General features: G+C 55.6%; 1 protein-coding gene and 1 long non-coding RNA gene across 12 annotated transcripts in view; both read right to left on the bottom strand.

Annotated features, from left to right (window-relative positions):
• Window positions 1-1,633: 1,633 nt before the first annotated feature.
• Window positions 1,634-7,677, bottom strand: LOC128312429 (uncharacterized). The gene is made up of 2 exons (XR_008291746.1): window positions 7,106-7,677; window positions 1,634-6,266 (listed from the first exon to the last, which is right to left on the bottom strand). It is a non-coding gene; the product is annotated as an uncharacterized LOC128312429 (long non-coding RNA).
• Window positions 7,678-10,500: 2,823 nt separating this feature from the next.
• The window catches only part of UBE3B (ubiquitin protein ligase E3B), a 52,610-nt gene continuing 50,002 nt past the window's right edge, over window positions 10,501-13,108 (bottom strand). For all 11 annotated transcript variants that reach the window (XM_053206181.1, XM_027044050.2, XM_053206182.1 and 8 more), the window contains one exon: window positions 10,501-12,704. In XM_053206181.1, the coding sequence (XP_053062156.1) occupies window positions 12,513-12,704 (192 nt within the window). In that variant the 3' untranslated portion in view covers window positions 10,501-12,512. The remainder of the gene's footprint in view (window positions 12,705-13,108) is intronic.

Below are 13,108 nucleotides of genomic sequence, written 5' to 3'. Positions count from 1 at the left end.
ACATTTACAGAGCTCTTCTCGAGCAACAGGAGGGCTGCTCTATTGAGCGATACCAGAGCAGCTTCCATGTGCGCTTAGCACATGCCCCCCCCCCATGCCACCCCCCCACAGGTACGTATTTGTATCTTGGTTTCAGATGCAGACACAGAAACCGGGGCACAGGGAGACAGCACTTTGGCCAGTGTCACGCAGCAAGAAGAGGCCAAACTCGGATTTGAACTTGGGTCTGTCTACCTCCAGCACGTTCTTGAACCTCTCCACGGTGACTCATGCCACCCGAGGCCTCCCTGTGGGCAGCAGCAGAGCCAGGACAAGAACCCCAGTTTTCAGGGGCCACCTTGGGGCAGTGATTGACAGCTAAGTAGGGGAGGGGAGAAGAGGGTATCATAAACCCTGGGGGAGGGGCCCCAACCACACCTGCTACAAGCTACCTCTCTGGGAAAGGGTGAGAAGCAGGCATCGGCCTGGGGGGCATAGAGGCAAAGATGGCCCGGAGAAGTGGTCGAATAAATGGTGGAAAGGCATCCAGCTGACTCAGCACCTGGGGGTGGCTGGGTGACCTGTCCCCCACCAGATGCTCCCAAGGCACAGATCCTTCGGCCCTCGTCGCCGGCCATCTGCAGCGCCCACATCCTTCCTCCAGCCAGCAGGTGCCTTTATTTACGATCACCTTGGAAGGGTCGAGCAGACATATGTTGCTAAGGGTCGTTTATTCTTGTTTATAAAATTTATGGCTTCACCTCGATTACACACTGTCAAAACGGGAAGGATTGGCCCCAAAGTCTCTTGCCGCATGACTGCCTCAGACGTGCGTACATCTGTTAACTCCGTAGGAGCTGTAGAGGGAAATAAGGTTGGTGATAGCTCAAAAGCTCGCTGTCCCGTCACAAGGTGTGGGCAGCCCGCCTCGAGAAAAGGCATCTGGGCGCGTCCGAGGAGGGGAGAGGGGTGGTGTCTGTGAGTGGCCGGGCCAGGTGGCACCAGGACCCTGTCCCCTCCCGGCCACACACTCTCTGTCGGGCGCTTGGGGTTGCCCAGTGGGAGAGGAAGAACTTGTTTCTGAGGATCCTCAGGGGTCCGGCTGCAGGACCCAGCAGCTGGAGAGAGTTCCGAGCCTGTGGCTCTCCACCTGCAGACTTCAGCGGGGAGACAGAAGCGGACTCTCCACTGCTGGGGGAATTGGAGATAGGACGACCTTTCAGGAGGGCAATTTGGCAGTGCACATGAAAGTCCTAGAAACGTACGTCCTTATGGATTCTGCGTCCGAGAATTTCTCCAAAGGAAATAGATATGTTGGTGGAGCCATCGGGATTTTTCAGGGCAGTGCTGCCCATTACAGTGAAAAACTGGACACCGTGTCTAACAATAGGGAGCTAATTGCTAAACAGGGAAAATAGTTAACAATAAGAGGCTATAAGAAACACAAAGCTGGGTGCGTGGGTGGTCCGTGAGTTCAAGTCCTGCATCGGGTGAGCACGAGACCCACTTTAGGTGAACACGAGCCCCAGGTGAGTCCTGCTTCTCTCTCTCTCGCTCTCTCTCTCTCTCTCTCTCTGCCCCTTGCTCACTTGCACCCTCTCTCTCAAAAAAAAAAAAAAAAAAAAAGAAGGAAATACAAAACGACTGACATTGATTGTGTCTATATATTTATTACTGTGGAAAAGAGAAAACTTTTAAGTGAAAAAAAACAAGTTGTAAAATAGTATATATAGAACGACCTAATTCCTGGAAAAGAAATGCATGTGTGTGTATACACCACAGGAAAAAATGCAAGGATCTGTCCCATGTGTTAGTAATACTTACCTCTAAGGGGCACCTGGGTGGCTCAGTCGGTTGAGTGTCTGACTTCGGCTCAGGTCATGATCTCACGGTTCATGAGTTCGAGCCCTGCGTGGGGCTCTGTGCTGACAGCTCAGAGCCTGGATACTGCTTCGGATTCTGTGTCTCCCTCTCTCTCTGTTCCTCCCCTGCTCACACTCTGTCTCTCTCTCGCTCTCTCAAAAATAAACATTAAAAACAAAATACCTCTAAATCATGGGATTATGGGTGGTTTTAACTTTGTTGTTTGTCTGGATTTTCTTTTTTTTTTTTTTTTGAACAATGAGTTTGGGTTGGATTTGACAAAGGCTTACTTGTGTAATAAACAGGACTGCCAAAGAGAAAAGAAATGGACAAATGCTTTCCATGCCTGTCATAAATCATCTACCTCTCTCGGGATGCTTGGAGCCAGGGTAGGCTTCCCTCCGGTAACCAGAGCCACGGGGCCCCTCCGAACTCCAGAAGCCTGGAGAACATGCCCCTGGTCGTTCTGCTGGAGACAGCTGGCTGTCTGGAGTGCAGTTCCTGGGCAGCCTGAATGTGGAGGGTTGGCTTCGGTTCTAGGGCAACAGAGGAGGGAAGAAAAATGATCACGGCCCCACTGAGGATTGCCCCCGGAAGGTGATCACACCAGCTTTCCACAGGATGCCGAGGACGCTGGCATCCTTCTTTCTCCTCTGTTGGCTGCTGCATCTTTAACTAGCGTGGGGTTTGAGAGTAGACAAAGAACATCCGTATTTATCATCTTAGATGGATTTTCACCGTGGATTATCACCCTAACTTCATTTGGACAAACTGGAGCCCCGTCGGGTACAGCGATGAATCCAATGTGCCACAGTCAGCCAAGTGGCACAAACCAGCACTCCACCTGGGCCTTCGGTAGCAAAACCCAGCTTCCCTTCCCAATTACCTTTTGTGGAGACAGCGGAAGGGCTTATTCCAGGGGTGAGAAAGAGATGCCAATATGCCATTTGGTCGGGAGGGGCTGCCCGGAAGGCTGTGTTAAGAAGGAGCCTGAGGGGCGCCTGGGGGGCTCAGTCGATTGAGCGTCTGCCTTCTGCTCAGGTCATGATCTTGCAGTTGACGAATTCGAGCCCTGCGTCGGGCTCTGTGCTGACAGCTCAGCCTGGAGCCTGCTTCGGATTCTGTGTCTCCCTCTCTTTCTCTCTCTCTTCCCCTCCCCACTCATACTCTGTCTCTGTCTCAAAAATAAACATTAAAAATTAAAAAAAAAAAAACAAAAAAGGAGCCTGAGGCTGGGCTGGGTCCAGATTTGGCAGCTGTTAGTAATCCGTTAGCATGACTTCCGACGGAGGGAGTGGAACAAAGATGTATTTGACATTTCTGGATTCCTAGGCCAAGGCCCTCACAGATTTTAAAGAATGGGGACTTCAGAGGCAGGTATTGTCTCTGGGCTGCCCAAGCATGGACAGACTGTCCCTCCAAGCTGGCCCTCAAAGTGGCTTTCTCGACCCCATAGTTCCCTAAGAGGACGAGCTGGTGGGACAGATTTCTCAGAGCTTTGAGGTGACAACATCAGGGTCACAGATCTCCGAGAACCGAATGCGTATAAATCTAATTGATGAGTCAGCCCTGATGAGCCCCCACCGTAATTCAGAATCTGTAATTACATTTCACATCAAAGCACACAAAGACTAAAGCCAGTGAGAAACAGTGTGACAGCTCCCATCCCCAGCCCAGCCCCAACCTCTGCCACAATCTCCGACCCCCCTCCTCCTGCCAGCAGGCAGGTGATCCAGGGCTAGGGGCTGTCCTTCTAGAAGCCACATTCCTTTAGCTGTTTCTTCTCTCAGTTAACTCCCTGCGGTGCTAGGCACCAGGTCGGTCCCCCCACCTCCCGTTCCCCGCAGTGCTGCATTTAGACGGGGCAAACGCTTTCTTCAGGGGGATGTTCTTGGGTTTCTGGTTTACAACGTCCTCCCACTGAAGACCGCTAGGAACACCCCTGTAGTTGAGCAATGTCACGCTGTCCTATTGCAACGACAGAGCACACACACCATTGGGAAACGCGGGGTGTTTTAGAAAGGGGATTTCTTCAGCTGGTGCCGGGTGCTTTGCAGGGTGGTTCGAGGACTCAGGGGGCAGTTCTGTAGTTAAGGTACCTTAAAAAATCCTAGCTAGAAGGGGTGCCTGGGTGGCTCAGTTGGTTGAGCATCCGACTTCGGCTCAGGTCATGATCTCGCAGTCTGTGAGTTTGAGCCCGCATTGGGCTCTGTGCCGACAGCTCGGAGCCTGGAGCCTGCTTTGGATTCTGTCTCCCTCTCTCTCTGCTCCTCCCCTGCTTGTGCTCTATCTCTCTCTGTCTCCCAAAAATAAATAAATGTTAAAAAAAAATTTTTTTTTTTTAATCTTAACTAGAAGGAGGAAGGAATGAAGGATGTTAAAGCTAACGGTGGGGCACCCAGCTGGCTCAGTCCGTTGGAGCACATGACTCTTGATCTCGGGGTTGTGAGTTCGAGCCCCATGCTGGGTGTACAGATTACCTTAAAAAGATAAATAAAATCGTTAAGCTGTAATGCAATACATTGGAGGGTCAGCAGACATAGCCCCCAATGTCAAGGGCCTGGCTTGGTGAGCCACCTTGCACACACGCATCCCCACACTCCCACACCCAGGATGCGATCAAGCACCTGGTGTGGGAAGTAAATTCAATGCTCATTATATGCCAGGCATGGGGCATGCTTGACCTCATTTGACCTCCTGGGGACCCTACGTGGGACGAATGATCATCCTCGCTTTGCAGGTGTGGAAAGATGAGGTGATTTGGCCCAGGTCCTGGGAAGGAAGTGGCTGGGACCAGATCCAAAGTCTAATTCCAGGATCCAAATCCTTGCCACTGCCCTGGGTGCCAGCGTAGGCTTTCGAAGTCCTGATAATAACAGGAAGCCCCCTGTGGATATTTGCTATGTTCGGGTCCCTCTTCTCTTGACAGCCATGCCTCAAGTCCCTTTTGGGGAGTTACTTTTCCCCCTGGGATACAATCTCCGTGGGGCTCTCTGTCCTGTTTTCAACACATCATAAGCGATCTTCTGGGCTTCCCATTAGTGTCTGTCTCTCTCAAAGTAGGCTGTATCCTAGGGCTTAGTTAGAACAGGGCTTGGCACATGGCAGGTGCCCGAGAACATTTACTGAATGAATAAATGGAAGAGTGACATCGGTGCCTTGCTGGGTCTTTTTGCTCTCCCTGAATTTTCCCTGAAGATTCTGGCATGATCGGAACAAAGATGGGTTCCTGGTCGGAGCGGAGTCGTTCCCGCCGAGTCCTGAAGACTCTGCTTGACTTCAGCCTCTCTCGAAGACCCTGAACTACCCTGGCCCTTGCTGTGGCTCAACTCTGCGTCTCCCGCCCTCAAAACCTGCCGATAAATCCCTTTTCTGTCTACATGAGGCCGAGCCGGTTTCTGTCACTTGCAGCTCGAGAACCCTAGCTGATAGAAACCCCTCGTGAGGGTGGCTGGAGGTGGGCGTCTCCAACTTCCCAGCTCCACAGCACGGACCTGCTGGGACAGGCCACCCGGCTGGTTCAACAGGGGCCGCTGTTACAGGAAACCAAGAGGGAAGACCAAGGAACTCTGGCCATTGCTGTGGAAGCAGTAGCAAGTTCGCTGTCATTATTAAGATGGTTTGGGGGCTGAGAGCAAGGCCTCCATAGAGAAGATGCCACAACCCCAAATGGATCATGGTCCCAGATGCACTAAGGGGCCATTCTGGGCCTTCACCTTGTCCCCCCTGGGTCTCTGGCTCAACTGGTGCGGAGAGGGGCTCAGCTTGCAGGGATGGGAGCGATGAGCTAAGGAAGAGGTGCCACAACGCCCACATCCTGTCTCCACCTGGGGAGCTTTGGGGGGGAGGCGGAGGCAGGGTAACTGCAGAGCAGGTACCCTTGCTCGGGTACGCCCCCAATCCAACTCAGCCTCTTACCTCCGTAGCCGGGGACAGTGCTGTTCTGCAGACAGCCACCTCTCCTGGTCTTGCCAGGACTCCGGGGACGAGAGCTCTGGGGTCCTCAGCAAGTCCTCACAGACCCGCAGGGCCTTCACTGCAAAGCGGGTGCAATTCTGTTTCCAGCAGTCCCCTCAAGGGTAGATGGGGCACCAGATGCAGAAGGCTCTGCATAAGGGACAGAGCAGCCCCTGTGGCTTCGCTCAGTCTTGATCCCATTGTCTGCAAGGCTCCCCCACCCCTCTTCTGCCTGCTCAGGCCTTGGTAAGGGCTTGGGAGTGTGGCAAATGAGGGTTCGAATCTCGGCTCTGCCGCTGACCGACTTTAGGGCCTCGGACAAGGGGCCTGCCGTCTCCAAACCTCAGTTTTCCCAGCCGTGAAGCGGGCATCCTAACAGTGTGGCACTGGAGCGGATGATCACGGTATGTGCTCAGACATCTCTTCCTTGGATCGGTTACACCTCTTCCCCAACCGGACCGTGAGGTCTGCAAGGCAGGGTGGTGTCCACATTCCTTGTGATTGTGCCCCCCCGGCACCCGGCGCAGCCTGTGTGCCTATTTTTGGGTGAACGGAGGCAAGCCTGAACTCTCTGGCAGTCTGTCCAAGGGGGCTGCCTCCTGGCTGGGACGCCCGCCAACTCCTGGGTCCGTCTGGCATCATCGGTGATGGTGACAACGCCATCCAGGCAGACCCTCACTTGCCCCACACAGGGTGATGCTCCCCTCCCTGGGCAGAGACCCTGGGAGGGACACAAGCGGGCCGGGGAGTCAGTGGGGCCAGGCCCTGAGGGGAGAGGGTGGTGGAGCCCGGTGTGTGGTACCAGTGCCCAGAACAGGTGATATATTAAGAGGACAAAGTGTCATTTGTCAAGTGCCACGCCCCCCCCCTCCCCGCCCACGCCGTCTGTCTTTCCCTCAACTTCAGGCTCCCCTGCCTTCCCTGGGGGAGCCCTCTCCTGCAGCCCCCTGTCTCTGTTTGCACCCAGTGACTTTTTTTTTTTTTTTTTAACGTTTACTTATTTTTGAGAGAGAGAGACAGAACACAAGTGGGCCAGGGGCAGAGAGAGAGGGAGAAGCAGAAGCAGGCTCCGGGCTCCTACCTGTCAGCACGGAGCCCGACGCGGGGCTCGAACTCACGAGCCGCGAGATCATGACCTGAGCCGAAGTCGGACGCTCAACCGACACTACACCCAATGACTTCTAACCCTTCCCGGCTCCCCTGCCACCCATGGGATATCCAGCACAGACCGTTCCCTGTGGCGGCAAAGCCGACGCAGGTTGAAGGGGGCCCTTTGTAATCACACGGACCCGGGGCCGAATCCCACCTCTGGGGCTTTCTAGCCGCATGGTCTCGTGCAAGGGGATGCGTCTCTTTGAACCTCATCCGCACCCACAGAACGGACCGAGTGCCCAGGGTCCCTGGGAGGAGGAGCGGCAAGAAATCGTGCAGAAGGCTGAGCGCCGGGCCGTGCTCAGGGTGAGGGCCCGGGGGACGGGAGCTCCTGCCAACACCACCTGTGGGAGGGCGTCCCTGCTCCTGCCCCCGGTGCGATGTGGTCCGCCTCCCGCGGCTCACCAGCTCACCTTTGGTCTGGCTGCTGCCTTGGCCCTGAACGCCTCCCTTCCTGTCTCCAAGGTGCAGACCCTCTTTCCGGGGGTGGGGGGGGGAACAAAGGACACTTCCCTGATGGCACCCTTTTCCCTAAAAACACCCGACCCCTCTTCCGACCCCGGAGCGTGACTTGTCCCATTACCACAGAGAGGCTTTGTAAGGTCCGACTCCCGTTTTGCGGACGAGAGCAAGGCCGGGAGAGGCGGGCAAAGCTCCCGTGGCCAGTGAGAAGCGGGGCTGGGCTTGGCACCCGTGTCTGGAAGACCCCGCAGCCGCGAGCTGTCCGTGAGGGTTACTGTCGGGGCGATTTTCCTGCTGAGGAAGAAAAGGTTCAGGAAGTTGGAGGCCTGCCCAGAGTCACTGGGCGGACCTGAACCAGCGTTTGATGCCAAGTTCAGGGTCTCCTTCCCCCACGTGTCTGAACGCCGGGCCCCGGAGCGTGGCGCACGCGCTCCAACCTTTGCTCCTGAGTGTGGTCTGCGGTGCGGCGCCAGGCGGTCAGGAACGAGGGCCCCCGGGCCCCCCAGAGCCGCTGAATCAGGCGGGTCCCCCTCGGTGACTCGTGGGCACACGGTGTTCGGGAAGCCTGGAGTCTGACTTACGCTTTTGGCTTCCTCTGCAGGCTTCTCCGGGGTCAGAGAAGCAGGTCACACCTACGGGGACTCTCCTGTGGTCGCCGAGCGTTCTCGCCGTCTGGCTCTCTTGGCGGAGGGTCTGTAAAATGACACAGACCCCGGTCTGCCCGAGTCTCTGAGTCTCCCCGCGGCTCAGGGGCCACCCAACTGCCGAGGGCCGGGAAAGCCACGAAGGGGATGCGGCTGCCGGGCCCGTACGGCGGAAGGCTCAGGACACGGCGAGGGCTCGGGCAAAGGAGCCAAAAACCGGAGGCTGAGGGTGAAGCCCGGCAGAAGCCCCTCGGCACGTCCCGCTGACACCTATGGATGCCTCCTCACACGGAGTGTGAAAGACAGAACTCCAGAGAGGGCGTCAACTAGGTCTCTGGAATAAAATAACGAGGACGGTTACACCAGCGGTGAATCACCGTTATCACTGTCCACAGAGGGCCCGGCACAAGCTGGGGCTTTTCGGGCCACACTACGGGCGGGCTGCTGCTAGGTCCATTCTATGGAAGAGGGAGGCGCAGCCCAGAGACGCCGAGGGTCTTGTCCCTGGCCTCAGGGCGAGTGGACAGCAGAGCCAGGATGCGAACCCGGTTCCAGAGGCTCCAAATCCCTTGCTCTGTCCAGTGCACTTGCTCAGCTCGGACTCTGGAGTCAAGTCACAATCCAAGCACGTGCTTGCAACAAAGGTTAGTTCTCCTGACGATTACAGTGAGCGAGCGACTTCCTTGCGACTCCGAACACTGGAGAGACCCTTGGATCCTGTCTGGGCCTCCGTGAGTGCACCTGCCCCCCATTCCTGCAGAAGTTCCAGAGGGAGATTGCGGACGAGACTTCTCCATATGATTTCTCACTGCCCTGCTGTGTCGGTCGGTGGCAGCGGAAGCTCCCGGAAGTCGGGCCGGGGCCTAAGTGCAAGTCACGGGCAGTCCCGTTTCCTTCTAGTGCCAAGGTGGGCAAATGTAGGAATAGGACTAACATCTGAGTGCGGACTCGGTGCCAGGAACTGAGGGGGCTGCGGGCCTCGTGCTGCTTCATTTAAGCCCCGCGCGCCCTGAAGGGGACAGGAGACTCTGAAGAGGCGCACGCAGAGGCCGGCCTGGGATGGAGCAGGAAGTCAGGGTTGGCACGCGTCTCCGTGGTCCCGAGCCCGTGCTCTGCTTCTCGAAACGGTGCTCCAAACCAACCACTTTCCACAGTTCTGCAGCTGCTCTGATCAACCTATGAGCTTTCCAGGAAATAAGTCTGGGGCCTGAGGGAGCCCTGGATCTACATGTTAACCAACCTCAGAGATAACCTGTCTGTTCGCGACCCTGTCACTTTTCGTAGTGTGACATCTGCTAAGTTAACGGGACAAAGATAGGCTCATGGCTCTGCTAGGTCAGAAACGCTGTGGAGACCAGCGTTCCATGTAAATATTCTCAGGCACTTGCAAGTTCTGGCCATGTTATTAAAATCGTCTTCATGTAAGGGCTCCTGGGTGGCTCAGTCGGTGGAGCGGCCGACTCTCGATTTTAGCTCAGGTCGTGGTCCCAGGGTCGTGGGATCGGGCCCCACGTCAGGCTCTTTGCTGAGTGTGGAGCCTGCGTGGGATTCTTTCTCTCCCTCTGCCCCTCTCTCCCGCTCCTACACTCTCAAAAAAAAAAAAAAAAAAAAGTCATTGTTTTGGCACAGAATGAGGCTCTGGGTGTCTCATACTGGATCCTACTGATGTTGTTTAGGGAGCTTGGCAGGATTCTTTCCCTCCCGTGGTACAAATGCTCTAGGTGAGAAAAGCCGGCACGCATGGATTTCTCTTGGGTGCCCAGGCGTTCTGACTGTTGTAAAAGAGCTGCCAGGCTTTCAGGACATCTCTCCTGAGTCCCTGGATTTCAGGGGGCCAGCCTCCCGCTCAGACCCTCCAAGGGCTCCCTGCTCCAGGCAGGGAGAACTCACAGGAGGCTAGAGGCACCACGGAAAAACGGGCAGGTTTGACATGGGTTTCCTGCGGAGTATAAATCTGGGCTGAACAGAACGGGACACGGCTGTATATTCTGCAAGGATGATCCTCAGCGTGGGGGCAAAGCTGAATGGACCCAGACATAGCTGTAAAGTTTGCCCTCACACGCTCGTGAATTTATGTGGATTGTTTTCAACGGACATACATCTATCGCTTCTATCCATCTGTGTGTAAGACACGTACTCCAGGGAGATGGCTGCCTCTGGGAGGTGGGTGAGAGGGCAAGGGCCCGTGCGGTGCTGAAGACGACCTTCGCTTTATCTGAAGTGTGCTACTTCTCAAAACAGAAGTGGAAGCAAACAGGACACTGTCAACCGCTACTGACTCTGCTTAGTGGGTGAGACTGGGGAGTCTGTTACATTTTCCTTTGTACCTTCTTTCCGCTGCAGGAGCCTACGTGCCCTTTAAGCTCCAGGCGCCCCATCGTGAGCTACCCACACACGTGGTCGAAAAGCGCTCCTTCAGATAAAAAGCAGAACACAGACATCATGTGCTGAAGTACAAATTTAATAAAGCCTTTGATCACGTTTTAATCTCTAGGTTATCTATGAAACAACAATGACAAAAAAATGCCACAACTTTTTAGAGCCATCAAGAGCCATCGAGGTGTCCACGAACACCAGCCATAAACGTACAGAAGCAGGGTTTTAGATAGTGCAATATTTCCAGCTGTTGAAGAGAATTTAAACGAAATCACAAACTACCCCTCCTCATCAAAAGAACAAATAAAGTTGACGTTGGTGCTCGGAAACCACTCTCTCCGCAGTCCCATGCTGGCGGATTCTCAGGTAATAAAAGCTGAGGGGGAATCACACGTCTTTGTGCAGGTGGACAATCTGGGCCGCAGCATAAACGTGCAAACCTGCTCAGTGCACCTGCACGCATTCAGAGGAGAGCTTTAGGAGAGTCGGGTTATCTGAAGTGGCAAATCCATAGATCTAGAGGTTACTAACAAATCTTAAATAACAAATTCCTGTCTGTCTTTAGATTCCTTGCCATCTTTCCATCAAAGGAAAACTCTGTTCTCCAGAAGTGCAGGGGCTCTAACAGAGCCAGGGTCGAACCCGAGCAGGACGTGGTACCCAGCCGTGACCCTCTGATGGAGGCCATGGAGACAGGTCTTGCCCGCTTTGCCACCAGCATGTCGGAAGGTGCTTTGCTGCTCGGAAGAGAGCTGTCAGCCCTCAGCCGGCTCCACAGAGCAGAGGAGGGACCAGGCACTCCCGGCTTCTACCTTGGTGGTAGGGATGCGTAAGGAGCTTGACGGGGTGGGTGAGGGTGGATGGCTGTCAACACAGGCCACAGACACGGCCTCTGTCTCAAGTCCCTGGATCTAGACTAAAGTTCTCAGGACAAGGGGTGGGAATGAGGGCAGGGGGAGGGGGCATAATGGGTTGGGAGAGAAAATGAAGTAAAAAAAACAAAACCCCAAACCCCAACTCAGTTTCCTCAGCCCTTTGAGCCTCCATCAGGGAAAGGGCTCCCGGTTCCCTGCGTTAAGGATGGATGAGCGGTAAGATCCAAGGTTTTTTTGTTTGTTTGTTTTGCAACTTTATCATCAATGGAGGAAAGTCACTGCCTGGACAGGCTGGGTAACTTGGCTAGTGCTTGTTCCTTACTAGACAACAAGTAGGGCACACCAGCGGGGAGAAGGCAGCCGCCCTCTTAGGAATCAGCAGGTTTGGGGGAAGAGCCAGAGCCTTCTGGAAACAGAGTTGCTCTTAAGGGCCAAGGGTTTTTTTTTCCCCCAAAGCCAGATGCCAAAGTGAGTGCACAAGATGGGGCCAAGCCAGTGGAAGCCTCCCGGCCGCTCAGCCTGCTGAGTGCGCACAGCATCTGAGGCGAGACAGGGGAAGGGGCACTGCCGCTGTGTGGAATGCGTGGTTTCGAGGTGGGGGCAGCGCCCTGAACTTCTTGGGCTCCACGGCCTCCCTGGCGGGCACCTCTGCTTCCCTGAGCAGCAGGTGAGCCTGGCGGTCTGGAGAGAGGCTGCTGTGGCCCGGAGGGGCAGAGACTTTGTCGAGTGCATAGAGGCTTGGCGAGGCCTTACCTGAGTAGAGTTTTCGGAAACGGAAGGAGAGCATCTCACCTGTAGTGGGCTTTGCGCACTCGGGCCCGTGTCATGAGAAACACTCTGGACCCTGGGAGTTCTTGGGACTTGTTCATACGCAGCTCAGAGTTAGGGAAAGAAAAGACTCACCGAGAAACCAAACCATCAGAAGAAGGCCCTCTGCGTCACAGGCCCCCGGAAAGTAGGAGAAAAGGAGCAGCGCTGGCGGACCTTGGAGGTTTATTCTCAACACCCTTCCCATCAGTGTCACCTAGGGAATGCTATAGAGTTGTCACGTGCGTCCCAAGTTGTTGAGGCCACAGGGGAGTCTCATGGCTATAGAGAGCGAGAGGTCACCTGGCTTGTGGTCACTTTCCCAGGGCGCCACTACCCCCGGAGCCGAAGGGCCCGGGACGCCGGGAGTCGGCCAGGGTGGGGGCGGGCGCGGGAGCTAGGAGAGCTCGAAGCCCGTGTTCATGCTGACGGCATAGCGCAGCTTCTCGCGGAGCACGCTCTTCCTGCTGTAGTTGGGCAGCTTGAGCAGGTTGAAGCAGGTGGAGGATGTGGGCAGGCGGCCGCCTGGCTCCCGCTTGCGGATGGTGAAGAAGCCCCGGAGGACACTGCCGAGGGTGTCCCCGGTGTCCTGCAAGCACACACCACAGCCTTGGGCGGGAGGCGCCCGGCGCCAGGGGCGGAGCACGAAGGCGGGCCGGCAAGCGCGCCCGCTGCTGCCCGACGCCAGCCCCCCATCGCGGCATGACTGGCCCCGAGCGCTGAGTGCACGAAGGCGGCCCCCGCGGCTCGGTCCTGCACAAGGACTCCTGTGTTAAGTACGCGCTCAGAGATAGGGCTTTCCGCTTAACTGCTGGCTAGCGGTTTTCAAAGAGCCAGAATACTGTAAGAATACTCGAGGTACAAAATCATGCCTAATGCGGCTGAACGATTCCTGCTGCCAGCGTGGCGGCCTACGGAGGACCGTAAGTGGGGCAGCCTCCTTAAGTAAGGGGACTGAGGGTCGGCTAGTGTTTCACGAGGGACCTGGAGCCC

This window comes from Acinonyx jubatus, chromosome D3 (assembly GCF_027475565.1).
Source record: "Acinonyx jubatus isolate Ajub_Pintada_27869175 chromosome D3, VMU_Ajub_asm_v1.0, whole genome shotgun sequence".
NCBI lineage: Eukaryota > Metazoa > Chordata > Mammalia > Carnivora > Felidae > Acinonyx > Acinonyx jubatus.
The sequence above is the reverse complement of the archived record's forward strand: the minus strand, read 5'-3'. Positions and strand labels throughout refer to the sequence as shown.